The sequence below is a fragment of the Alosa pseudoharengus genome, unplaced genomic scaffold, assembly GCF_046254945.1.
Source record: "Alosa pseudoharengus isolate Yale_2024_CS ecotype anadromous, Long Island Sound unplaced genomic scaffold, YU_APseudo_1.1 YU_APseudo_1.1_scf_15, whole genome shotgun sequence".
Taxonomy (NCBI): domain Eukaryota; kingdom Metazoa; phylum Chordata; class Actinopteri; order Clupeiformes; family Clupeidae; genus Alosa; species Alosa pseudoharengus.
In genome coordinates, this window is record NW_027468620.1 from 9,204,736 (window position 1) to 9,232,105 (window position 27,370).

The window sequence follows — 27,370 nt, forward strand, 5'->3', positions numbered from 1 at the left end:
TTTAAAGCTACATTGTAGTTTATTCTTTATCAAATTCATACATTTTTGTTACCAGCCAGCTACAGAAAGTAGCAGGCATACAATGTAATACATCATTGTACCTTAACATGTTCTGACTTGTCTCAACCTTTGACAATACAAACGATAAAGTCATTGCACTAGTTGATGTACATTTAACGTACATGCGGTTTCCCTTAACACTGAACCATTGGGGACTTTAAGCAAAGGCAAATTAGGGATATTTTCTGACATGGTCAGAAGTTCATTAATGGAATGTTTGTGTCAACATAAAAAAAAAAAAAAGATTTATCACATTTGTCTACATTTAACAATGAGAAGTTTGTATTTTTACTCTTTTCCTTGAGTATTAATTAAACTACAGTACAACAAAAATCAACTTGCAGGAATGCATAACTCTGCTCATCTTAAGGCATTTTGGCAACTTGTATAGTGTTTGTCTAACTCAGACAGACGTCCCTTCTTTCACCTCCCCAGTCTCTACCTGAAAGACATTTATTTTTTTAATTACATCATATGTGGAGTACATCAGTTTGAACAAAAGCAGCAAATATCTAAAATGTATTATATATCCAGAATGCCTTAAAATAAAGACAAGTCTGAGGAAGTATTTTTTATATAAATTTTTTATATTTTATTTTTTAAGTGTGTTACCTTCGCTAGAAGTTGGTCACTGAGGGCCTTGACTGTGTCCTTCTCTTTGGCGAGTTGCTCATGACTGACTTTGAGGAGCTGCTGGAGTTTGGTGGCTGCCTGGCCCAGGTCCTTGGACAACTTCTTTTCCTTCTCCAGACGCTCCTGTGGGCCAAGTAATGACATTTGCGTTCAGCAAAATCTACATGCCAGAGGATCAATGTTGAATCATGTGATTTCTGTTTGGCACAAATATACCGCCGGAGCCATCCAATGCCCATGGGCAGAAATGGCTTTTATGTCAACCGATCAAAATGACTCAAAACGAAGTTAAAATATATAAAACGTTCCCAAATATATTCAATGCTGTTGCTATCTGGTGACTAAGGAAAATAAGTTATACGATTAATTTTCAAGCATCAAAGTGGCGCCAGGGCTATTTCAAGTCCTTCATAGATCAAAGACTTTACATTAGCATAGCCTTCCCACCACAGCCTGAAAGAGTTGCAAAGAACACATGCAGAAAATGTGTTGGCTGGGTCAGAATTCTGTAGGATCATGGCTGAAGAAGCCATCTTAAATCATGTGAAAATCCTTTATATGGCAAATCAGGGGTTTCACATTTAATCACATTTCACATTTTCACAATTGTAGGCTGTTGAGTTGTATAACATTGGGAATTTTACATCTTAAGAAATGGCTGACTGGATTTTGTGGCTTACTCCCAATAATTATAGATTACCTGATAAAATGTGAAACCTGTTGACTGATGACTAGCCAAAGTCAACAAACTGAATGGGAGTAAAAGTCACATAATCCAACGGTCACATACGAAGGCTTGATAACTACCCTGACGCGTCATACTCAGATTCTAGTCAGAATATGAGTCTGATACTGCTCCACTGGGATGTGATTATGGCGCGCGTTTCAATCGATACAGGGGGTGAATCCTGTAGGAAGAACACCCAAACCATCCTTCTTCTACACTTTAAGGCAATTGTGGAATTCCAGCGAAAATTGCCCCAAGAGTGTTTTTCTGCATTAAAACAAATCAAATAAGCCGTGGAGACAGTATTTTTCATTGATCAACCACTACAGAGCCTGCTCCGGTATACGCTATAGCTCCAAATCGCAAACAGTGGATTAGCTAAGGGCCATGAGCGAAACGCTTCCCAAATAGCATTTTTTAAACCAGTAATATTGTTCAAAACAGCATCAAACTTCGTCAGTACACTGTTAATCTCACAGAAGACTGAGATCTCACACGGAGCATGACGTCTATTGCCGGAAGGTAATGCCTTATACGGACTTTCCTTCGAGAGGAGCTGGTAGGGGGACAGTAACTGCCAAGCATACGGTCATTTCTGTATGTAATACGAACATATTCTATTTACGGTATAGCTAAAGCTACAGACATAACGATACTCCTTGGTACCCCAACAGAAGGGTGCCAGTGAGCGGTGTGCTACCTTGAGTTCGACCACATCCTCCGTGTCAGAGGCAGGTGCGTCCCCCGCGGCCTTCAGGAGATCCAGTTGGGACTGCAGCTCCATCACCGTCCTCTGGGCCTACCCACGCACACGCACACACAGAGATGCAGATATAGCACTAGTCCAACCCACACCTGAAGAGAGGCATGGCTATATAATCAGTCCAACACACACACAGACACACACAAGGAGAGGCTGAGATATATTGCCAGTCAAACACACAGAGGAGGAGAGTCTGAGATATATACCATCAGTCCAAAAACATGTCGCAGGAGAGACAGAGACATTGTTTGTGCAACACAAACGCAGGGAAGGAAGAAACGAAATACACACAGTGGACATACATGTCATTTGAGTGGCTACCCTCTGGCAGGTGTCTGCGCTGTCCTGTGGCTAGACTAATCAGAGGAAGGCTATCTTTACTTTTGAGGCTATCCCCCTTCTGAACTTCAATATGCTCCTAGCCCCCTCCTCCTCCCTCTCCTGGGACTAATCCTCATACACTTACTTACACCCATTTCTGTCCTGTTCTTTCTTATGGTCCTGTCTTATATGTTGTGTTATATCTTATATGTCACTATGCCTGCATGATGATACTGCCCCTCGGGGATAAATAAAGTTCTTTTGAATGGAATTAAAGCAAAGCAGATACTGGTCAGCAGGTGGTGAGGGCACAGAGGTGGACAGTGGTGGTGGGTTACCTGCTCAAACTCCTCGGACATCTGCAGCCTCTGGCCCTCCTCACCATGAAGTCTCTCAACCGTAGAGGCCAACTCCGCCTGGACCTGCACGAGAAGTGCTGAGACGTCAATTTAGCGAACACACACAAACACACATACACGTACTCTCGCACACACGCACACAAAAGAAAACTCATTAGTAAGGCCTCAACCAAACCAAAGACTTAAAAGTTGATAAGTGCAAGCATTTGTGCGTGTGTGTTCCTGCTTTGCTTGTTTGAGTTTGGGTGTGGGTATAGGTGTGTGAAAGTACTCATTGAGGGTTAGTGCTCAGTCCAGTCTGTTATGTAAGCAAAAAGTTGAAAAAACAGAAAGAAGGGGGAAAAAACAGTGAGGAAGCAGAATAGGAAGACCGGAACCTTTAACTCAAAAAAGAACATGTAGTAGTTAGTGTGAGAAAAAACAGAGTACACCTCCCCTTTCAAAAATAAAGAAATAAATGTGAGCATGCTCGTCAGAGTGAGGAAAGTGCCCGTGGCCCTGTTCACACTGAGTTTTAAAAAGCATCTTGGGTAATCGGATCACAGGTGGAGAGCCAAGACAAAACAACGTTACACATGTTACACGTTACACAGTGTTGTGCGTAATGTAACTACTTTTTCGGGTAACGTGCTACTACTGAAAATTTGGTAACAAAACGTAGTTCCTTTTTCAATTTGGCGCAACATTACTTATCCCAGAGAGAGATTTGACAGCGACACTGCTTTCTCAGCTGCGCGCTTGTGCAATAGTCATGAGCTCCACACAGTATGTGACAGAGGCTGGTAGCATGAAGAGCAATCATGGCAAGCGAGAAGCAACCAACGCTAACTTTTGAGGGATGGAGGTATTCCCATTACTTCGAACTCGTTGAAACTAAGGGGAGGACTGTGAGTGTAAGGTGTACACTGTGCCCTGGTGAGAAACTTTTGTCCACTGCCGTTAACTCAACTGTCAGCCTATTGATACGATTTGTACTAGCTTTGCATACATTTCGGGGTAGCCTGTTTAATCAAAGAGTATAAGGCTATAAAATAAGCCCTTACGTATTTTGTGTTCACCTAATATGCATAAGATGTATCGAGACTATGTTATTTGATATTGTTTCATAGGGGTTTAGTGGTGGTGTTGAAGCCTATAATAGCCCAATGTTTTCTTGTCAAGTGCTCTGTTTGTGGCATTTTTTATAATAAAGAGCACAAAAGAAATACCTGTCATTTCCTCCATAGTAGAACTTTATGTACTGTAGGCCTACACATTTAGGAACAGATACTGGGTTCTGCCCAAAGTCGAGCATAAAAGTGACGTAAAAATGTAACGTGTACCGTAAAAAGTTACCTTCCATAGAGCGTAACTAAGTAAGGGGTTACTTTTTTAAGAGTAACAAGCAAATGCTACTTTTTAAAAGTAACTTTACCAACACTGTCTGTCAAGCATCTTCAAGGAGGGTGTCTGGCTGACTACTTGAGCTCATATTTAATCACTGCCAATGTCACTTCCTCTAGAGGTTTCATATAAATTCACATTAGCATTTACACTACAAAACATATGTGGTAAAGTGAGTCTCAAACGGTAAGCGGTCTGAGTAATTGAATAAAAACGGGTTTTAATGGTTGTCTACACTTGGTAATATTTAGTATTACCTAAGGTCTCCTCTGCATTGAAGCTTTAGTAACTTTAGTTAGTCCTCATTTTGTCGCTTTGGATAAAAGTGTCTATGAATGAATAAATGCAAATGTACATGTACGCTTGTTTTTGCCATTATCAACTTGTGATGCAATCGCCCAAGACACATTTTAAAGCCAAGAGTGAACAGGGCCAGTGATGACGAGGGCCGCAGCCACACTGGTGAAACACAAAGATGGTTAGCATTGTGAACCGACTGTGACGCATTGGACATTTGGAGCAGGTCAGCAGGAGTCGAGAAGAATTTCAATATCTCTAGCTCATGATGTTTTACTCTCTAAGGGAGAGGAAAGGTATTTCCTTTAAGCCTAAAAGCCCACTAAAGTTATATCAACCATACGTAATTTATTTATGTTTTTAAATTATTTTTCTTTAATAAAAACTCCTGTTTGCTGTGGTGCCCAATATGTCCAACGCTTCCCAGCAGGCCTTGCAGGGTGCCCCGGCGTGGTTATCGCACCCCAACCTCCGCACGGACAGACCTCAAGCTCTGATTGGCCGTTCTGCTCCTTCTTATCCTCTCTCTGAGTGTTCTCCGTCATCTCACTCAGCTGTTCTCTGACCTGGAATGGGAACCAGGCACTCAGCACACGTATACCCACATTAACACGCTCACCACCACTCATAGGGGTTTTCTCATCTGTCTATCCTCCCTCCCTCCCTTCCTTCCTCCCTCCCTCCCTCCAGTCTTAGCCCCTCCTTCTAATTAATTTTGTGAATGATAGGAGGAGGGTTTCTCCCATTCTTCCATCCTCCTTGAAAAATTAAACATTAATTAGAAAGGAGAAGCTAAAAAATGTATTAGAAGGAGGGGCTAAGACTGGAGGGAGGGAGGATAGACCAAAAGACAGATGAGAAAACCCCAGAACCCAAAGTCCTGTTGCCGCCATAACCCCTCCTGGACACTAGGTGGCGCCACTCACCAGAGACAACTCCTCCCTTTGAGCCTGTGCCTCCCTCTGCGCCACTTCCAGCTGTCGCTGAGTTTCCTCTAACGCAAGCTTCAGCTAGGGAATTTACACAGAAATAACATGAGTAAATATATGGGCACAAAATCATAAAGACACAAGTTATGAAATTAAAGAATAAATACATCAGCATATATGAATGGATACATGAGTGATAATTAATGCAGCAATGAATGAATATATGACCATAAATGAATGAATAAACTGCAAAGAATTTCAGATAAGAGAGAGAAAGAGAAAGAAAGAGAAGGAGAGAAAGAGTAAGAAAGAGATGCGTTACCTGTATCATCTCCTCAGAGTAGTTGTTGCTGTCTGACGTGGCCGACTCCAGCTGCTTCTCCAGCTGGGCCTCCAGCAGCAACACCTGCTCCCTCAGCTGCAACACACACACACACACACACACACACACACACACACACACACACACACACACACGTCAGGCATGGGCCACATACATGTAAAACATGGGCCACACACACACACGTGAGCACACACACACACACACCTGCTCTGAGTCTGCCGTCTCCTCCAGACTCTGCACCTTCTCTAGAGCCTGGGGAGAGAAGGGAGGCAGCACAGTTACACACAAAGGTAAACAAAGCTAAATGGATAACTGTTCACCCCCCAGACCTTAAGATAACCCAAAAGTATATACTGTACATCTTGATTTATTTCATATCTGAATCTGCATTTGCATGTGCACGCACGCACTCACACGCGCACACACACACACACACACCGTTTTGAGCTGGTCCTGTAATTCCATGACCTTGGCCTTCCATCCTCGCTCTTCCTCCTCCACGCTCCTCTGCAGGTCTTTCAGCATGCCCTCCTGTGCACCACACACACACACACACACAACACACACACACACACACACACACACAACACACACACACACACTTGAGCCAGCGAACACCATGTCTAAACCCACTGGGATTGGCGTACTGTACAAGCTAGCTGCTAGCCTAAACATGTTTAAAGGCCATCTGTGTGTACCGTCTCAGCCAGGACAGTCCTGTACTGGTCACACTCAGCCTGTAGTGTGGCCCGGCTCTCCTCTGCGGCTCGCAACTTCCCCAACACCTCCTTGGGCAGAAAAAAAAGAAAAGGGGTATGAGACCAGATATCTGATACACACACACACACACAGACACACACACAGACACACACACACAGTTGCATCAAACAGAAAGGTACTGGACAATATCACCCACATACCCACAAACACATCCATGCCAGTGAGGTCCAACCCGAGCTCTGAGGCTTACCTCTACTTCTGTGCTTGGCTGTGGTTCCTGACTTTGTTGCCTTTGGTTTAGTGTCTCTTGTGCTTTCTGTGCAAACTCCTGCAACCATTTGGTCTGGAAATAAAGCATGCAAGATGATCAAACAACTACCCTAATGCAGAAAACAGGACACTGAAAGTGACTAAATAGCAATTGAGCTTTAATTCATCGTTATGGGGGGCACCTCTTCTGTCTGGATATTGATGTGTGGAAAGAGTGAATGAAGAACCTCTTTGGTCTCTGCTTGAAATGCTGTGAACTCTGCCTATAGATAAAAAAAACAAAAAAAAAAACATTTTCATTAATGATATGGGCCGTAACTATAAACCTTGATTCAACACATTGAATGTGAGAGGATGTTCTGGAAGAGTTCTCAGTCCTGTCAAGTTTAGTTTATTTTTTACTCAAACTGCACTCTAACCAATACATGACTTTGCATAAAGACCTCCGACTCATGTGGTTTCAATCGTAGATCTGCAGTTAGTGCTGCTTTCTCAATATCCACCGCAAACCACACACACACACACACACACACACACACACACACACACACACACACACACACACACACACACACACACACACACACACACACACACACACACACACACACACACACACACACACACACACACACACACACACACACACACACACACACACACACACACACACACACACACACACACACACACCTAGCTTATCTTCTGTGGCTCAGATGTACAAATAGTGTCAAACTTCCTTACTTTGTCATCGCCCTTTGATTGTTCCACTTCTTTCAACTTCTGAAGCTCCTGTTTCAGTGAGGTGACCAGTGCATCTCTTTCTGTTAGGCTGAGAGAATGGGGAAATGGCATCTTACAAATCAGAATGAACATCGGTCAACTGAAACACCTTCTTTGACCCCCAATGTAAGCCATGAACCCAAGCATGTGCAGTAATGTCCGTTATGATCGATGAGTTAACAAGCAAAAAGGTGTAAACAAATAACAAACAACCACAGAGGAGAAGTAAACAAACAACCAAAGAGGAAAAGTAAACAAGTACAGTAAACAATAAGACATGTACCTGCTCTGCAGAGATGCCAAGTCTGCTGTGTGGTCAGGCAGCTAGAAAACAAACAGATATGAGGCATGCATTAGGAGAAATGTAGCCGGACTATGGGCGGAAGATGACGGACATGCAGCAGGTGGACGTGTGTGTGTGTGTGAGAGTGTGTGTGTCAGAGTGTGTGTATGTGTGTGAGAGTGCGTGTGTGTGAGTATTTGTGTGTGTGAGTGTGAGTGTGAAAGTATCTGTGTGTGAGAGAGTGTGAGTATCTGTGTGTGTGTGTGTGTGTGTGTTTGTTGGAGGGAATGACGACACAATCTCACAAGATCAGCACTGCTCTTGGCTTGCTTCAGTTCCTCTTCAAGATCGACCACCTGCCTCTCTCGCTCCCTCAGGCTGCAAGCACAATGTGTTCAAACAGGATTTAGCAAAGTGCAGCCATGATGCTCATTTTATACCACTACAGTCACTAAGAGTTCTTACATTAGAACTTAAAATTGGGCGAAGCTTGCCAGTGTACATGGTTAACAACAGATGTCAAATCTGAGGGAGTGTGGCTCAGTAAATGGGGAACTGTGGCTGTGTACAGTTTATTAGCTGATTGCCATTAGCTATTAGCTGATGCAAACCTGAAGGACGCCTACCTGTTTTGTAGTGCTTCAAGTTCAGCTTTGCTGTCAACCTGTTTCAAGAAGACAGTAATGGTGAATGGACTGCATTCATATAGCACTTTCGTTCTCATCAGAGCACTCAAAACACTTCAAGCTAACATACAGTACAAACCTGGCTTGATACACTTGCTTTCTCCTCCTTTACTTGTTGAAGTTCAGCTTCCAGCGATGCTAACAGCGACTCCCGTTCTTTGAGACTATACAGATGTGGAAAAAAAAAAAAGTGTAAGACGCATTACTTGTGAAAACGAAGTGAAAACATTAACCTGTCAGTTTGACAGAGAACACTTGGGAGGCTGATCGAAAGGGGTAAAGGTCCAACACTTACCTCACCCTTAGTGTCTCCATCTCGCCTGTCATCTCAGCCTGATGTAGTGGGACCAGAGAACAGACTATGAGCCAGACCTCAAAACATGCGACAAAACTCAACTACTGGACTTATAAGGTAAATGTTCTCTGAACGGGCTGAAAAGCAATGTTCCATATTCACTGATAACTTGTGTAGATAATGATAAAGGGTGCACGTACATTGCTGATATTTTTTCTCTCCATCTCTTCTTTCAGACTTCTCAGCTCCTCTGCAAGTGATGCTGTCAAACTCTGCTGCTCTCTGAGGTATTACAAGAAACACTCATGAGGGTTAAATCTGTACACATGCCATGGGATTCAGACAAAAATGAACACACGTCATCATCAAAAAAGTGCTGACAGGAAAGCTAATCATTATTTCATGGATGAACTAGGCTCATTTATCATTTGACCTGATAAATCTGATGACAAATGATAAATCGGTCCCGTCGAGACACATTTATTTTCCCTTGCTGTGTGATATGATGTGGGTGTATCCAATATTTAAGTTGTACACATTTTAAAAGGAACACTGACATGAAAAAATATAACAGCTATGACTTCAGCCATGTTGGCAGAAGATAGTTTGAACTGGGAGGAGACACGAGTCATACATACTGGCTAGGGGCTTGTTCGACCTCTGTAGTGTTTGCAACCTGCAGATAGAGAAGTTCATTAGCACAACTGACAAAATGCATCATAGTGTGCTGCTAGAAACATTAACTTGTAAACAAATAATCCATAAATAAAGAAATACTGTATACTTACAGCACTAGTGATACTGTCAGTTTTCATTTCTGCAAACTGCTTCAGTTGCTCTTCGAGGGCTGCCAGCTGGCTCTCTTTCTCCTTCAGACTGTGATAGATTTCACACTCACACTGAGTAATACTGATATTAAAGCAATAACACACTTAGAGAACTTTACAGACTTATCTATACAGATAGATCATGGAAGAATGCAGCTTTGAAAGACGATACCAGAGCAACTATTCTCCAATAGCTTTATTACATGGGTATATAGCTGTATATGTCTTCCAAATTAATGAAAATAAACTTAGATCTCTAAAATCAGATGCAAAAATCATAAAATCTCAGCGTGACACACCTGTTCTTCACCTGTTCCAGCTCTGCTGCAGATTCCGTCTGCTAAAGAGCAAGAAAAAGAGTCAGATTTGATAAAAAAAATCATTTTTTTTATTCATCACCTAACTTATAAAGGTTAAGCAAACATAAAAACAAAGCACTCTGTTGTGAACTCTGATTTGAAAGGCTTGCTACAACTAGCCCACCACTAGCCTGGGTGTGTGGATTTAGTTCAATGTGCTCACAGACATGCCCACGACTAGTTAGGCCCTGGGTGTGTGGATTGGGTTCAGTATGGTCGCAAATATGCTCTCCATCTCTACAGCTAGACCCTGGACATGTGGATTCGATTTGGTCATGTGGTGCGTTCCGGTGAGGTGCTTTGCGGTGTGGTTCGGTGTGGTGCAGTCTGGTGCGGTTCGGTACGGTGTTTAGGCTCAGGCCCCTCTCACCATGTGTCCTTCGTCCTCCTCGCGGCTCTGGCTGGCCTCCAGCAGCACATGGATGGAGCCCACCTGGTCCTCCAGCTGGGTCTTCTCCAGCTCAGCCTGGGTCAGCTTCTCCTCCAGGGCCTTCACCAGCACCTCGCGCTCCTCAAGAGCCGCCTCCGCACTCGACACACGCTCCTGCAGGTCTGCAGGGTCACACACGGACAGGGAGGCCAGGTCAGATCACACACTTTTAGTGCGTTTATGTGGCTGGGAACTGAGGAGGCTCCCACTTTGGAACTCCATACTTCCTAACCGAAAACATTCACTTGACAACAACAAACGACAACGTTGCTAATGTTCATAGGCTAGCTAACCAGAAGGCGTGATGTTAGCAGTTAAGTAGTTACTTAAAGTTACTCTGGAAAGTACTGTTTAATATCACAATTATTATGAGTATAACATAAACAAACAATGAAGTGACTTATTTGGGCATGGAACAAGTCCATTTTTTATCGTCAAAACATTCTCCTGGGGGCTCTTGCAAAGCTCCCACTTCAAAGCTCGAAGTTCCCAGTTCAGATGTGACATACCCCCTGTGAATTCTCCCACTTCCCGGGTGCTCATGAACACCCCTTTTTTACACAATCTGTCACTCACACAAACAGTGCTGAATAGCCATGATGCTATGCTAGTAATACACAGCCACATGGGGGGAGGTGAGGTCCCACAATTTGTAAAAATGTGTGTTGAATTCTTTAGAATCAATGACCACAAGACAGTGTGACTCATGGTTACAGATTCTGATAAATGGCACACACCACGGGGTTGATGATACACACTTTACACACACAAACAGTGACTGTGTGGTAATCCACTTGAAATACGCACCATAACTCACTCTAGGACTGACTGACTGACTGACTGACTGACTGACTGACTGACTGACTGACTGACTGACTGACTGACATCAGCACCTTCAAAAGAGGAACTTTGAGAGACAGGCCAGGGCTCCAGACTAACTTTTTGCACTGGTTGCACTGGTGCGCCTAACTTTTTTTCTAAGGTGCACCAGCACAAAAGTTAGGTGCACCCAAATTTTCAACCACATCGCATTTAACACCGCAGCAGGTTCACTTTTTTTCCTTAATTACTGTCCTATATAGGTTGTCCTATGACTTATGATTTACAATTCTACAAGAAAAGTAACTTAATGAAGTGTTGGTGCTTTAAGTGCTTCACTGAGCTGAAATTTAAACTTAAAACATCTCAAGATGTATTAAATAAAAATAACAGTGAGTAAATTAACAGTGCACATCTTTTAAGGGCTTCAAACTGCACATCTCATGGCTCAATGTTTTACATACTATCCTTCATGATCTTTAGGCCTTGGCTAAACCAGCTCGCCATGCTAGCATCTTCCATAGAATTGAGCACAATTTAAAGAGATGTTCCAAGTAGCCTGGGGGATTTTTATGTGACTTTGCAATGATGATTGCAATAATCATTTGACAGCCCCACAATGCAATTTACTTTTTAATTTTAAATTTTCAATAAGAACATGGTTAATGCAGTAACAAAATGGTAGGCCTATTATTATAGGCTATTGCAATGACTTGCCATGCTCGATCTAAATGTGTCCTTTCAATTCACCGTACACAATGACCACTGTATACATGCAGAGAATATTCGGGCTTTAAATGTAGCAGCGATATTCGGTTTGCGCCAAATACCGGATTAAATTGATTGATGCCATCAGAATGAGTTTACACAACTCGCGCGCAAAACGAATATTGCTGTTGAAAACCGGGTTACTCCCTGCATGTAACTGCGGTCAATGACGCACTCCTTTTCTGCGATATCTGTATCTCTGTCGTTCAGTCGTTGTATGCATTGTTCGCAATTTTAAGACGTCTTTTCATCTGCAATGACTATAAATTTGGCGCAAGTGGCATTCCTGTACGTCGGGTTTACGTTCAAACTATTTTTCTGGTGAATAATTATTTCGGACTGAACTTGGTGAAGGGAAGTTTCACTAGGCCTATCGTAGGCAACGATAAACTTGATCATCATCTTGGGCTCGTCTGATCGGTTTGCTGCTGCCTGCCGCTGAAAGGCAGTGGGGAGAGGGGACATTTATCTCGGCGTATGTGACCACACTGTAATGCAACTACATCCACTCTGTTTATCTGACGGGTCTCTGACCTCCCTCTCTCTCTCTCTCTCTCTGCAGCACACGCATTTTCAAATTTACGCATAGGCACTGGGCCACGGCCAATCAGAGGGGAGGTCCCGCCCTTCACTATCTGTGATTTGTTTAAACCACGATATTGGCCAAAATGTGTCTGTTATTGAACCAAAGGTAGAGTTTCAATGCGGACACTTTTTCCTCTCTCGAATAGCTGGTCGCACCGGTGCGACCTCTGATTTTTTTTTAGTCGCACTTTTGAAAAATTAGGTCGCATATGCGACCAAATTGGTCGCACTCTGGAGCCCTGCAGGCTTTTCTTGCCATGTAGAGAAATGTATGGTCTTGTGTGTGAACTTCTAGAAACTATACACTGAGGGTGACGAAGAATGAGAACCACATGCGTGGGGGAGGAGTGAGACATGTATTGTACACACACACAGAGGAAATATTTTTTGCTCAATAAGAGGAAGGAGCTGATGTGAAACGCTGCATCGCACTTGTGTTTGTGTGTACTGTATATATGTGTGTGTGTGTGTGTGTGTGTGTGTGTGTGTGTGTGTGTGTGTGTTTCACAGAGCCTCCTGAGGTCCCGTTCTCCCCACCTGTGAGTGTGGTGCCCTCCTGCTTGCCCTGCTCCAGCTGGGCCTGGAGGCTGCGACTGGTGCTCTGGGACGCACGCAGCTCCTCGCTCACCTCCTCCAGACGCCTCTGCAGAGCCTGCTCGCTTGACGCGCGGCCCGCCTACAGGGGGCAGCAGAGAGACACACATGCACACGGTTATGGAGGTATAAAAGGTGCATAAGTCGCGAGCACATTTAACTGCAGATTTTGCATGCGCACTAAAGTCACAAATGTGTAACAGTCAACTTGAAGCCGTACATTTTTTTTTATACCTTGTTAACACAAAATAGTGGCTATGGGTTCACAAATCCTTGATACAGGTACACAAATCCTTGTTACAGGTACACAAATCCTATCCTGCATCACAACTTCCAAGAGTCAAGCACGCAACACTTTTGCTCCAATCGTTGCAGCACAGTAGGTGCAAAAGACATTCACCCACCCGTGTATGGAAAAAATATATATAATTTGTGTCTTGTGTGGAGAGTTTCAGTTGTTGTTTTCCTGACAGATACTTTAGCACCACGCAAGGTGATATAAATGGTGCAAAAAGATTTGCATGTGTGCACGCCGAACGAATCGACAAGAGAAAACAAGGCAGCCGGACCTGGATCCTGGATCGCACCCAGACTTTCTTTCTCTCACTCAGGGCCCGTCCACACGACGCTGGCTTTTTTGAAATCGGTAAAGTTTTTCAGTCAGTCTTGGACACCTGCTGTGACTAATGTGTACTTGGTCAAATATAGACGTTTGCAAGCGTACACACACGCATCAAACAGGATGCATGTATGTGAGTGACCACAAAAGGTGGTGCTACATGGCTGGGGTGGAGGACACTGAATGAAGTGGATTCATATGAATGTGCTGTGAGTCCACACACACACACACACACACACACACACACACACACACACACACACACACACACACACACACACACACACACACACACACACACACACACACACACACACAGCAAATTACTTTTTTTATTTTCACATTTTGCATCATATTCATTGTGCAACTTGCGAGAAGTGAGAACCGCCATCTTGTTCCACAAAGTTCCCCTTTTAGCAGAATGTCTGTTCTGTTCCTCCTGACTCATTCCCTCCGGGTGGAGGAAGAATGCGTCAAGGATGTGACGTGAATGAACACTGACTGACTACGACAGGAAGACTAGAGTTTGCGTTCAGAAACAAGAGGAGCAACGTTAAGTCTTTTTTTTTTTTTTAAATGACTCAGGAGTGATCTGATCATGAGGAATTGTAAGGATTCTACTAGTATGAGTATGTGTACACACACACACACACTCTCTAAAGAAGCCTTACAGTTCTAGTTCCAAGTTGGCATGGCAGCAAGAAAGTGACAAAAAAAAAAAGCAAAGAAATGCTGACAAGATTTTTCTTATTTTAGAACCTAAGCCACACTCCGCTGGCAAATGTGCCGTTCTCCTTGGAATTCCATTTCTTTTTTTTTAATCAATCCCTCAAACCGCTTCTGGACGTGCCTCACTGCTCCAGCACGAACACATTCCACATTCATTCCGTTTTTGGAAAGAGTCATGTTCCCCACCCCCTCCTCCCATCTACCCCACCCCTCGGCTCTGCTCTGGCCCAGCATTCCAGACCCAGCAGCACCAGCAGCAGCGAGGGATCAGTGCAGTGGTGGAGGGTTCCGACAGCATGTTGGACAGCCTCATTAAGGGAGAAGGGGTGGAGGGGAGGTGGGGTGGAGGGGAGGGCAATAAAAAGAATAAAAAAAACAGGATTTTCTTTTCTATGTTCATTAAATTACATTTATCCAAATGCTTTTATCCAAAGGGACTTACAATGAGGACTAACGTTCACTGCTGTCTACCACAGCACCGAAATCAACATGGCAGAGCATCTCACAAGAGTGGTCTGTTCATCAGAGTGTGACATAGATAGAGACAAAAAGGCCAAATCTACACTTATCGCACTGCAGGTTAAAGTACATGGTACATAGTATGATGAGGTGCTGGGTCCAGGAATTATCTGAATGTGTGTTTAGCCAGTACATTTACACAATCTCTAAGATGAAAGCATGCATCTTAAAGATGTAGGGAGTTCTACATTATTTACAGTACGTCGGAGACAGAGAGTCTCTTCTGATCTACATGTCGGCAGTATTTAGTTACAACCATAATCAGACACCTGGATCTAATACAGCAAAGCTTCTAAGAGCTTGATTATCTAACAGGGACGTGTCATTACAGGTCTGTAACTTAGCACTACCAAAAAGGGGTACAGCTGAACATCTGTAACCCCTACACTCACACACACTCAGACACACTCAGACACACTCAGACACACTCTCACATACTTAAAAACACACCCCTTGAGCCAACACGGTGTGGCACGTGGCCAACCTCACCTGCAGCTGTGAGAGCTGGTTCTCGGCGGCCGCCACCTTGGCCTCCAGGCCCTTCCTGATGTGCTCGTCGGCCTGCAGTGCCTCGCTCTTCTCCCCCACCTCCTTGCTCAGTTTAGCACACTCCTGCCTCAGCTTGGCTAGCTCTGCATTTTGCCTGGGCAAGACCAAAGCAGTTCCATCACATTACAATTACTCACTGTTGCAGATGTGGTTTTTCATATGATGCCAGAGAGACAGACAATGGCTTAAGCAAGCTGACTTAAGCAACAGACACAAACACACAGACACAAACACAAACACACAGACAGACATACACAGACACACAAACACAGACTTAAACACAAATGCAAACTTTCGCCATAGTGTGAGTGTGTGGAGGGGAGAGGCGGGTCGGCGGGGGTCAGAGAGTGTCTGGATGTCTGGTCTTTGATGACTTACTTGCTCTCAGTCTGGCTGGTGGCCTGGTTGAGGGCGTCGCGCAGGATGGAGTTCTCCTGCTGCAGACGAGCCATCTGAGCACTTGGGCCCTTATCCAGCTGATCCTGCAGACTCTGGACCTGAGGGGGAAGACCATACACGCACAAAAACATGAATATACACAGAGACATATACACACATACACCCACACATGAATATACACAGAGACATATACACACATACACCCACACATGAATATACACAGAGACATATACACACATACACCCACACATGAATATACACAGAGACATATACACAAATACACCCACAGAAGAATATACACAGAGACATATACACACATACACCCACACATGAATATACACAGAGACATATACACACATACACCCACACACGTGCATGTTTGTATGCATGGCGCACACACACAAACACATGAATATACACAGAGACATATACACACATACACCCACACACGTGCATATTTGTATGCATGGCACACACACACAAACACACACACAGATATATATTCACAGATACACACAGATATACACACACACACATCTGTAGGCACAATTTCCCCTTTGTTGCAGCACTAAGTGAGCTGGCTAATGTGTTTGCAGTTCCCTCTGACTTTTGTTGTCAAGAAACACGCAAACACACAGACACACAGACTGGTCCCTATTCACGTCTTGACGTGACTTAGTTTTTCTGTGATGATTAATCGCCTGCACCTTTTCAGTCACACAGGTGTGGTTGGTGTTTGTGTGTGTATCCGTATCCGTGAATATATATCATTATGTGTGTGTGTGTGTGTGTGTGTTTTTCCGTGTATACTTTTGTTTGTTTGTATCCGTGTGAGTGTGTGTTTCCATGTATGTGTGTGTGTGTGTGTGTGTGTGTGTGTGTGTGTGTGTGTGTGTGTGTGTGTGTGTGTGTGTATCCTCTGACCTTCGTCTTGTACTTGTGCGTCTCGGCCACGTGGTCCTGGTAGCTGGCCTGCATGCGTGCCTGTAGCGCCACCATCTCCTGCTCGCGGGCACTGAGCTGGGCAGTGAGACGCGCCTCCGTCTGTGCCACCTTGGACTTCTCAGTGGACAGCTCCTGCACAGGAGGGCACACCGGCGTCAGTAAAACTACCACTCCAGCCTCAATCGTCACATTTCCTACGCTTGTCTGTTCAACTAAACTAGGGTTAGCAGTAGTTAGTATACTATCATATTTCTTACTGGTTCAACTAAACTAGGGTTAGCAGTAGTTAGTATACTATCATATTTCTTACTGGTTAAACTAAACTAGGGTTAGCAGTAGTTAGTATACGATCATATTTCTTACTGGTTCAACTAAACTAGGGTTAGCAGTAGTTAGTATACGATCATATTTCTTACTGGTTCAACTAAACTTGGATTAGCAGTAGTTAGTACACCATCATATTTCTGACCGGTTCAACTAGTACTAGAACTAGTATTGACAGATGCCATAGTAATTCCTAGCCATCGTCTCATCTGCACAGTATCTTAAATGTTAAACGTCTAATGCTGTAGCTATAACTCTGTAGTTTAAAAGTTTAAATGGTAAAATGCTTAAATGTTAATAGATTAAATGTTATTCCATTACTGTAAGTCGCTTTGGATAAACGTGTCTGCCAAATGAATAAATGTAAATGTGACTAAACTAGAATTAGCAGTAGTTAGTATACTATCTTATCTCTTACCTGTCCAATTAAACCAGATTAGTAATAGCTGTTACGACCCCCTGTGCCCCTTCAGGCCTGACATGGCCATTGCATGGGCAATGCCGCCTTAGCTTGCCCAATTAGCTAATCATACACACCTGGTGAAGGTGTGTGGGTATTTAAGGGGTTGTTCTCTCTCTTGATTTGGGCACTTTTCTGTTAGGCACATTCTGTTGCAGGCACCTCTGAGTTATCGCTCTCCCACTAGCACTTTCTTTCTATCTTGGAACATCATACTGACTTTGGCATACACGCATCCACATGAACACACTTGCATACATGCTTTTACTTTCCCCTAGACATTTTTTGGTAATGGTTATTTATTGCTTTTGGTTACTTTTAAATAAATACTTTATTGGTTAAAGTTATCTCTGTTGTCCCGACTCCCTCTTTATGTTGCGGCTTAGAGCCGGGTCGTAACATAGCATATTTCATTTTTTCATACTGTTTCTACCGTTTCTAGTAATCATAAGTATATAAATTACATTAGTATATGGCAAAAGTCTCATTTATGGCTGCCATTCCTATGCTCTTATAAGGATAAGATACTTTGCTGACAACAAACCAGTCACTTTACCATCTTCTTAGAAGATAAACAGACACAACAACCTCCCATGTGACTGATTACATAATAGAGGTTGTATATGGCCTTCCCTGCGTTAAGACTTCCCATGATTGACTGCAAACATGTGACCTGTCACAATTGTTGAAGTACCGGAGAATCATAAGAGCTCTGTGAGTGAGTTCAGTTGATGTCTGAATGCCTGCCTTGTATGTGTGCTGACCAACTGACACACTCGTCGTAACAGACAGACTTCTACCAGCCTGAGCTCAGTGATTCATCTCAGTGTGATGTATGTGTGACCGGTGAATTCTGTGGGGATTACCGGCATGTGAACACAAGTGGCTGACCAACACATCACTAAGATAAATGTAGTAATGTTGACCACTGCAAGAACATGTCTGTGAGAACCATAACATTATTTGATGAGGATAACAAAGTGCATATTGACAGCATGCAGGGCTTAGCTCATCCCTTTCCCCCACAGGAAGGGATCGTAACTATGTGAACATAAGCAGCTGGTGTACACATACCCAAAGAAGACAAGGGGAAATGGACGCTGTGGATTACTACAAGGATGTGACTATGAGAACCGTACATTTCCTCGTTGAAGGACAAAAATGTAGTTTAGGGGAACTTCGGGGGAGAAAATGGATGGATGCTGGACAAGTGACCATGAAGGCTGTGTGTGTGTGTGTGTGTGTGTGTGTGTGTCTGAGAGAAAGTAGAATCTAGTCCTTCCCCCCCACCCCACCTTGGTCATCTCACGGAGGCGGTTCTTGGCGGCAGTGGCGTCCTGTTGCTCGGCAGTCAGCTGTTTTTCACGTTCCTCCAGCTGCTTCTTCAGCACTGCCACGGGGTCGCCCTTCTGAGTGGCCTGCAGGGGGCGACACAAACCCAAAAGGGCATTTAGGACATGAGGGACCACACGCCAACACCACAACATGGTCCTGAAACTGATGCCAAGCAGTTCGATAATAAATAAGGCATGTTTTGTGTTCCTGTGTAAACAAGGTGCTCCCAACACCCAGATCATTGGTTTGATAGTCAGGGAACACATATGAAAAGGGATGTGGGTACAGTGGTTGCACTGGCTAAACATGAAAAGAAAGTTCAACAGCTCTTGAGGTAATGTTCTTGTTCTATGATGTCAGATAAGTGAGATAAGAATGTCCACAAAGTGGCTAAATGGCAAATGTTGACAGTTTAGAGCTCTCCATAAGAGAACCATTTGGCAAATTGTTTGTCCTTAAATGTTTCCTATGGCAAACAGTCACTATTTACCCGGCTGACTGTTTTGAGTGACTGGCTACAGAGTTGATTGATCGTGTCTGAGTAAGTGATTGATTGGGCTGTGGCAGTGCAGTGCAGTCTGTGAACTGTCTGTTGTTTGCTGCTTAGCAACAGGGCCACTGTAAAGGGGGCAGTAGAGTGGGTGGGTGGAGCTCTGGAGAAAAGGGGAGGAAATAGTGGATGTGTCTTTGTGGCAGAGACAACTGATGAACCTAAGCTAGCAATAGCAACGATAACATTTTAAATGAATGTGTTGTTTCAGTGAAATGGTGATTAGTTAGATATCATTAAAGGCATGGATGTTTTAGGTTGGCTTATAACAATATACAAGTTTAACCAAAGTCCTTAGCTGCTAACTAGTTAGCACAGATTAATAGCAACGTTCCTTTTGCTACCTATTCACAACCCATTCCTGTGTGAACGTTAGCTAGCTAGATTGCTCAGTTAACAGCCAAATTTAATTGGCATATAGGAAAGATGCTGCCTATATAAGAAGATCTGGATGTCCTGATATGGGCAAAGATGGTAATCGGATCTCTTTATATGGGCAAAGATGGCAGCCTTTGGGTCTTTTTTGTAGGTGAACTTCAGAGGTCTATAGAGAATGTGTGTAGATCTGTGGAGATATTGGGTGGAGTTCAGTTCAAAGTGGGTGAGATTTTTGGAGAGAGGGGGTGTCCTAAGACAGTAAGTGTAGATCTGTAGAGGCATTTTGACGCCTCCTCACCGTATGCCAGGTTCCAACTCCAGACTTCTCGCTCAGGATCTCAATGAGCTGCTGGGCCTCCCCCTCGCTGAACATCATGCTCTTCACCGTGGAAACCAGCGCCTTGTAGGGCAGGTACAGGGCGGCGTCCACCGCATCTGTTGCCACGGCAGCTGCAAGACATCAAAAAACATTCACATCATACTTCCAAATTGTGCTGGAAACACAACTTGGTCAACAGTGCTGGTTTGCAACTTTTCTGAAGACTTCACTTCACGTAAGTTTTTCTCACACTCTTGTGAGTGCATGCTTAGTGCTGTAACTTTTGAGGTAGAAACACACACACACACACACACACACACACACACACACACACACACACACACACACACACACACACACACACACACACACACACACACACACACACACACACACACACACACACACACACACACACACACACACACACACACACACACACACACACACACACACACACACACACACACACACACACACACACACACACACACACACAAAACAGCTGTAGACTGGCAGAGGGCCTCTGAAAGGGACTGGGGTGGAGAAGGAGAAGGCTGCTCCTGTTCCTCTGCAGACGTTACCTCAGGCTGCCTAGCGCGAGTGACTCCCCCTGCCAACCACTGAGCTAAGCAGCTTCCTAACCACACGCAGTGTAGGCAGGCAGGCAGGAGCCAACCAGCTACAGAGGCATTACATCCTCATAAACATACTCGATCCTTGTGAACGGAGCATTCACTCATTCGCTACATAGTTATTCACTGTATAGAACACTATGTAGTGAATGAGGGCATGTTCCAAACACAGAATTTGAATCTCATAGTAAGATTCTGATGATACTGTCAAAAGTTTACATACAACTTATGTATCCCAGTTCTGTGTCCCATTTGAAATCTACCTGTTATGTTATGGAGATAGTAGGCAAACTATTGGCCTACCGATGGCCTTCTGTGTTAGTCCCAGTGCATTAGTGTGCCAATGTGGCACATGTGTGATCCTTGCTTGGTTATTAGCTATGTTGAGGGCGGCGGCAGCGTCTTATAAACCACACGGCAGCCAAAGTACACCCTCAAAAGTGGCCACCAAGAAGCTATAATCATCAAACCCGCCCTTGTGTTGGAGCCTTGATCCCAGATGAGGGGCCTGTTGGCAGAGCGAGCCTGACAAAAACCAGCACACGCCAAAAACCACAGCTAAGCACTTAGGTGAAGTGGCAAGACATGCGCCGCCTCCTCCACTCACCAGGCTGCTAGGGTAATTAGCCAGCGCTAACAGGATGGAGGCTAAAGGTGGAGGCAGCAACACCACTGTGGCCGTAGCAGCAGCAGTAGCGTAGACTGGCATGGGCAAAAGGGGGTAAAGTGGCACAGTGGCACCAGACAGAGATGGTACACTGGGCAGTGCTGAGATGTGCTCATTGTTGGGGCACTGGAGGCCTTTGTGGTCTAACACAACAGGGCAGTTGAGCGAGAACACAGTTTAGACAAGGCCCAGACACTAGCGGAGGAAGGGGGGAGCCCGGCTCCTCCTCCTCACCCCCTCACAGCCGTGAAAAGGCCAGGGTTTCTTTGCCAAGCTTTGCTCACCTGTGTGTGTGTGTGTGTGTGTGTGTGTGTGTGTGTGTGAGATAGAGAGAGAGAGAGAGAGTGTGTGTGTGTGTGTGTGTGTGTATATGTGTGGGTGTGTGAGGGAGTTCTCCACAGTACTTCGTTCCCATGGGCATGGTTCCATCAGAGGCTTAGGATGCAATACCAGAGAACAATTCAGAAGGAAAAAATGTCTTACTGGAGTTGTGAATCAACCAGGCAAAAACAACTACTAGGGAAATGTAGAAAACCTATGCGTGGAAAAACTCAGATGCACTCATGCAAGCACAAACCAGGCTAAAGTGTGAACTAATGACTTTTCACTGCAACAAAGTAGAGAAAGTTGACTTTGAGTTTAGACCTAACAATCAAAGTGTGTTTCCATTCCAAGATCATTATTCATGGCAAGCCCATTTTAAACAAGACTTCTGCTCACACCTAAATGTGGATGCTGTGATCACCATTCATGTCATTAATAGCACTGCTTGTGAAAACTACCACATAGGTATAGCTATGCAGATTGAATAAAAACTGGACAAAAACTTTGTCCAGTCTTTCAATGTGTAGCATGCATTTGATCAAGCAAGGCACTACCAAAATGTAAAGCATGGAAAAAAATGGATGCAAGTGGAGCTTTGGTGTACGTTTACATTTAGAGTTGTAGACATCACAACCAATCTTTTATGCATCTCTTTCTGACGGTAACAACCACCTCTCAATGAGTCCTCCCGAAACGTATGGGATCACAATTACATGCACTGCTGGTATTTTAAGACTTTTCAAGACCCCAGAAGTTCAAGCAGTTATCTCTTCATCTGGCAATGCTGAAAACAAACCCCCAGCACACACAGACTCACAATGATGGAGTCACTCTGGGCAGCTTAGAGAACAGTCTGTGTTTTGGCTAATGCTGTTCCTGCTCAAAGGGGTCATTTCCATTTTCTGCAAAGGGCTAATTTTAACTACTAGATAAACATCAAGCGTGTCCGTCAAACACTTAGATCTATCCACACATGGGGCTATCAATGGCACAGACTGTATCCTGTTATTCATCAAAGACTACCCAGTTTTGGGACAACAACTCAACAAAAAACTTCATACAGTCTAAATATACCCCATGTATCCAAGATAATACAGGGGCTATTCATATCAAGTGATGTTATATCATAGAAATGCTGTTGAAAGAGGCAAACTAATGGTACTGACAGGCTACTGTACAAGTCCCTCTGAGTCAATGTGACAATGTTGTACTTGTGCGATGCTTGCTGGCGCACATAAACAAATAGACAAACACACCACCACCATTACAGAAGCAGCCTGAAGAGTCCATTGTTCCCTGCACATGTGGGCCTAGGCAAGCGCACTGCGGTGGGGCTGGAGGTGCACATGTATGCTCACTGAAAGCAGTCCTTTTACTCTGTGTGTTACACACACACACACACACACACACACACACACACACACACACACACACACACACACACACACACACACACACACACACACACACACACACACACACACACACACACACACACACACACACACACACACACACACACACACACACACACACACACACACACACACACACACACACACACACACACACACACACACACACACACAGGGTCAAGAGACCCAGACAGTGCATGAAGCATGGTTGTATGTGTGTTTTGCTCATTCCGTAAAGGTTCATTTCTCCGATCAGTTGTACAGTATATTACATAATACTCAGACCACAACTCGGTGTGAGAATGGAGCTGCCAAAAACAAAATGTGCTTCTTCCCTTTGCCATTTCAGCAGTTTTACATCCAAATCTATAGTTCTTTAAATTTTCTGTGCCAATATGGAAATCATTTTTGTTTGTTTAGCATTTGCTTCATATATGAGCGAGAAGTAGGTCCACTCCACCCTATTTTATTGAGGTAAATGCAAATGGGGATGTTGACTTTATTATTATTATGAACCTATTATTGACAAATAAGGGCCAGAGGACAGGTAACATTGCTCACCTGGCTCAACCTTCTTCTTGGAGCCTCCCTTCTTCTTGGAAGGGGCCTCAGCTTTGGGCTCTTCAGCTTTGGTGGGCGCAGCAACAGCAGGGGCAGCTGGAGGGGCACTTTTCTGGGCGCCCACTGGGGGCACTGCCATTACGGGAACCTCTTTGACCACAACCTCAGGCTTGGCGGGAGCGGGTTTCGGGGTTGCGGCGGCCTGCTGGGTTTGGGCCGGCTCCACCTTGGCCACCTTCTTCTCCTTCTTCCTCTTGTCCTTCGGGGAGGGGGCTGCGGGAGCCTCAACTTGAGCAGCGCGGGGGGGTGCGGCCGACACAGACGGGGCAGGGGCAGCAGCGACGACCGGAGCTGGGGCCAGAGCGGCAGCCACAGGGGCAGGGGTGGGCGCAGGGACCGGAGCCACCACCACAGGCTCGGGAGTTGGGGGTTCGGCGAGCGTCTCGGCCTCGCTCAGGTCAGGTGTCGCGGTGTCCGTGTCGGGAAGCTTCCCGTTAGGCTTGTCGTCCTTCTTCTTCCCTCGGCTTCGTTTGTCCAGCGCCTTGTCCTTCTTCCTCTTGTCCGCCCGCTGGGGCTGGATCTTATTCAGCTCCTGCCTTTGCTTGGCCAGGGCCTCCTCGTACGACGTCTCCTTCATGGAGAAGGTGGAGACCAGGGCGATACCGATGGCCGAGATCAGCATGAACCCGCTGAAGACCATGATGCCGAGCGTTTGGGGGTCGTAGATGTCCATGACTGCCACTTCAATTTCCAGTAATGTCTGTTAAAAAAAAAAAAAAAAGATGTCAGAAATTAAAAGAAATGGCCTGCAATTACACAGGGCTTTAAAATCAAGAGTCATCAGTACTGGACGTAATCCATAATCCTAAATATAATCTATAAGCACACAGCTTGAGGATATCACTGGCCTAAATAGTTAACCAAGATGTCATGCAGTGGCAAATTGAGCCATTATCTAAAAGATCTTTGGTTTCAGTTCAGAGTCCAAACACACCCTACGAGCGGTAATCACATCCCTCCCCCTGCTTCACTTTCATTCAGGAATACGTAAGACACTGTTGCCATAAAGCCATAGACACATATATTTGTATACTCTTCACAAGCACGCTACATTTTCGCCAAGTCACACAACATTTTAGTAGAAACCAAGAGGTGCATCAAAATTCTTCGGTTGGCACCGGGAAGCCATGCCAACACGGGGTGCCATTCTGTAAAAATAGAGCCAAGACCTAGTCTCTTTCAGCCCTCTAACAGAAAACAGATGTATGGGGCAAATAATACATACAGATTACACTATGCCCACACTAGCCTCAGAATGCTGACTTTTAGACAGAGGTGGGACCTTTGTAGCCCACCTCCACCCACCCATAACAAAATGTAACCATAGTTGGCACAATCCCCAGAGGCACATTTCTGCCAAGCAATTCCAGGCTAAGTCACTCTTTGCTTAAGAGGCACTGCATTTTCCAGTAATATGCCCATCAATGAATTGTTGCTATGTGGAAAGGCTTGGGTCTACAACAATGTAAGATAAAGATACAAGCAAGCTCACTATGGTTTCCATAGTTAGGAGTAGCTTTAGAGACATGAATCTCCAGTCCAGAGACATAAAGGGAATAAGAAATACTTCTCTATACAAGCTAAACTAAAAGATACGGTGCATTAGTAATCATACATATTAATATACCGTACATAAACTGGATAAGATTGTATGCATGTAGCTGTTAAAAGTACACATACCAATGCTCGTCTTTGTAAACGAAAGGGGAACTGGTCAAAGGGAAATAAGCAATGAATGAATTATGACGCACAAACAACTGCGGCTTTCTCCCAGTCACTTTGCTTCGCATGATGTTCACGATCTTGGGACACTTCTGCTAAACTTTCTAGTTTGCATCCGGCTGCCTTTCTGAGCTCAGAAAGTCAACTGCAGCACAAACGCATAAAGGCAAAAATCATACAACACTGATACAGTCACGGTTTCCTTTCATACACTGTCATCTTATGTCTGTTGCATGAGCGATGATTGCATCCTTAAAGTTAATGAGATGTAGTCTACACAACAATCTTAAAAACAAACGAACTTTTTACCCAAAAGAATAATGAACTTGAGGTCAAGATAGTGTTCAGTGTCGCAAGCTGGTCACGGTAAATTTTAAGCTGACGTTGCCTATCCCAGCTCGCCCCGCAAGTAACGTTGGAATAACATCAACTCTTCATTAGTTTTCATGAACTAAGGGATAATAAAGAGGGAGGAAAAGAAATCAGCAGCTATCTTTGAGTGATACACCAAGTTAATTCAATGAGACAGCCAAGGAACCATAGTGCCCCCGATCAAGCTAGCCCACTGGAACCTGTGATCAGCATTCATTGTCAAAGACATGGATGAGCTAGCATTAGCAAGACTGCTATGCATAATTCATCATATCTGATTTGTCTAGAGAAGAACCTAATAGTGCACGCAAACAAACAATCACAATAAATCACTTAGTTAATTAACAGTGCTAGCTGGGCTCGCTAGTCAGTAAGCTAGTGGTCAAAGGCATCAGAAACTCATCAAATGGCAGGACACCAGCCTGTCCCATCATCAGCATCTATGAACGGTGGTTTAACAACGTTAACGTTACTGGCTGCAGGACCCAAATAAAAACCAAACCACCACTAAACTGTCTTGTTAGCCACCTAGCCTTCATTGTCTATCGCATATCCGACTAACATAGCTTTGGATAGATTACCCTAACTGGCTACTAAGATGGCAATAATCCATTAAGAAATCGTATAAACGTGGTCAGAAAACTGACCGGCATAATCGTCTTTCTACAAACCTTTTTTTATTTTCTGCACACGTCAGTCCGACCAGGAAAACCGAAAAGCTGCAGCGATGTTTAAAATATTTTTCTCATCCAAAGTGAAATATGTGGCTATTCCAAGGCTCAGGCTCTGTCTCGATGTCTCCCTGTATCCGTGGTCTGTGGAGTCGTGGCACTTTCTGTGAGCTGGCACAACGCCGGGTCCGTGGCCCACTGACTATTAAAACAGACTATATCTAATTGGTTAGAATATAATCACTCAGTCGCATGTAGCCAACCAAGTCACCGATCTCCAGACAGTATGAGATATGCGGAAGTCTGCGCTAGTAATACTGGGAGCTGTAGTTTTTCTGTTTATACCAGGAGGAAATGTACTTTTATGGACCATGCATAAAGGTAGAAACTACATCATTGACAACCACATTACAGCTTGCATTCTTGAAAGCATGAGCGAACGTTATAGACTACAACACTGTATTTTATAGGCTAGGTAATGTCAACATTCTCTATTAGGCCTACACACACACACAATGAATTGGGTTTGACATTTAATGTACTCAATTACAAGGCAATTATGTTAAGGTTAGCCCTTTGTGGA

At 44.2% G+C, this 27,370-nt stretch overlaps 1 protein-coding gene across 3 annotated transcripts; it reads right to left on the bottom strand.

Annotated features, from left to right (window-relative positions):
* Positions 1 to 26,970, bottom strand: rrbp1a (ribosome binding protein 1a). Of its 3 annotated transcripts, none has more exons than XM_076285472.1 (31): positions 26,788 to 26,970; positions 23,963 to 24,722; positions 20,340 to 20,491; positions 19,074 to 19,196; positions 16,974 to 17,126; positions 16,029 to 16,147; positions 15,591 to 15,744; positions 13,178 to 13,316; positions 10,409 to 10,590; positions 9,979 to 10,016; positions 9,641 to 9,728; positions 9,491 to 9,528; positions 9,053 to 9,134; positions 8,853 to 8,890; positions 8,637 to 8,721; positions 8,498 to 8,535; positions 8,177 to 8,249; positions 7,872 to 7,912; positions 7,550 to 7,637; positions 6,988 to 7,068; positions 6,786 to 6,878; positions 6,514 to 6,603; positions 6,254 to 6,346; positions 6,020 to 6,067; positions 5,795 to 5,890; positions 5,470 to 5,553; positions 5,029 to 5,109; positions 2,843 to 2,926; positions 2,121 to 2,219; positions 673 to 816; positions 1 to 502 (listed from the first exon to the last, which is right to left on the bottom strand). In XM_076285472.1, the coding sequence occupies exons 2-31, from the start codon at positions 24,693 to 24,695 to the stop codon at positions 464 to 466; spliced, it is 3,396 nt and encodes a 1,131-aa protein (XP_076141587.1). In that variant the 5' UTR covers positions 24,696 to 24,722; positions 26,788 to 26,970; the 3' UTR covers positions 1 to 463. The 3 variants fall into 3 exon arrangements, with proteins under 3 accessions (XP_076141587.1, XP_076141586.1, XP_076141588.1); XM_076285471.1 differs by having other exon boundaries at positions 9,979 to 10,019; XM_076285473.1 differs by lacking the exon at positions 5,029 to 5,109 and having other exon boundaries at positions 9,979 to 10,019.
* Between the last annotated feature and the right edge of the window lie 400 nt (positions 26,971 to 27,370).

Bases quoted from the DNA above. Each gene is read 5' to 3' on its own strand.
- rrbp1a (XM_076285471.1), bottom strand. From the start codon at position 24,695: ATGGACATCTACGACCCCCAAACGCTCGGCATCATGGTCTTCAGCGGG. The intron at 17,127-19,073 runs GTGGGGTGGGGG...CCTCCTGTGCAG, and splicing joins GCCTCCGTGAGATGACCAAG to GAGCTGTCCACTGAGAAGTC. The intron at 8,891-9,052 runs GTACGTGCACCC...CCACTACATCAG, and splicing joins AGAGAAAAAATATCAGCAAT to GCTGAGATGACAGGCGAGAT.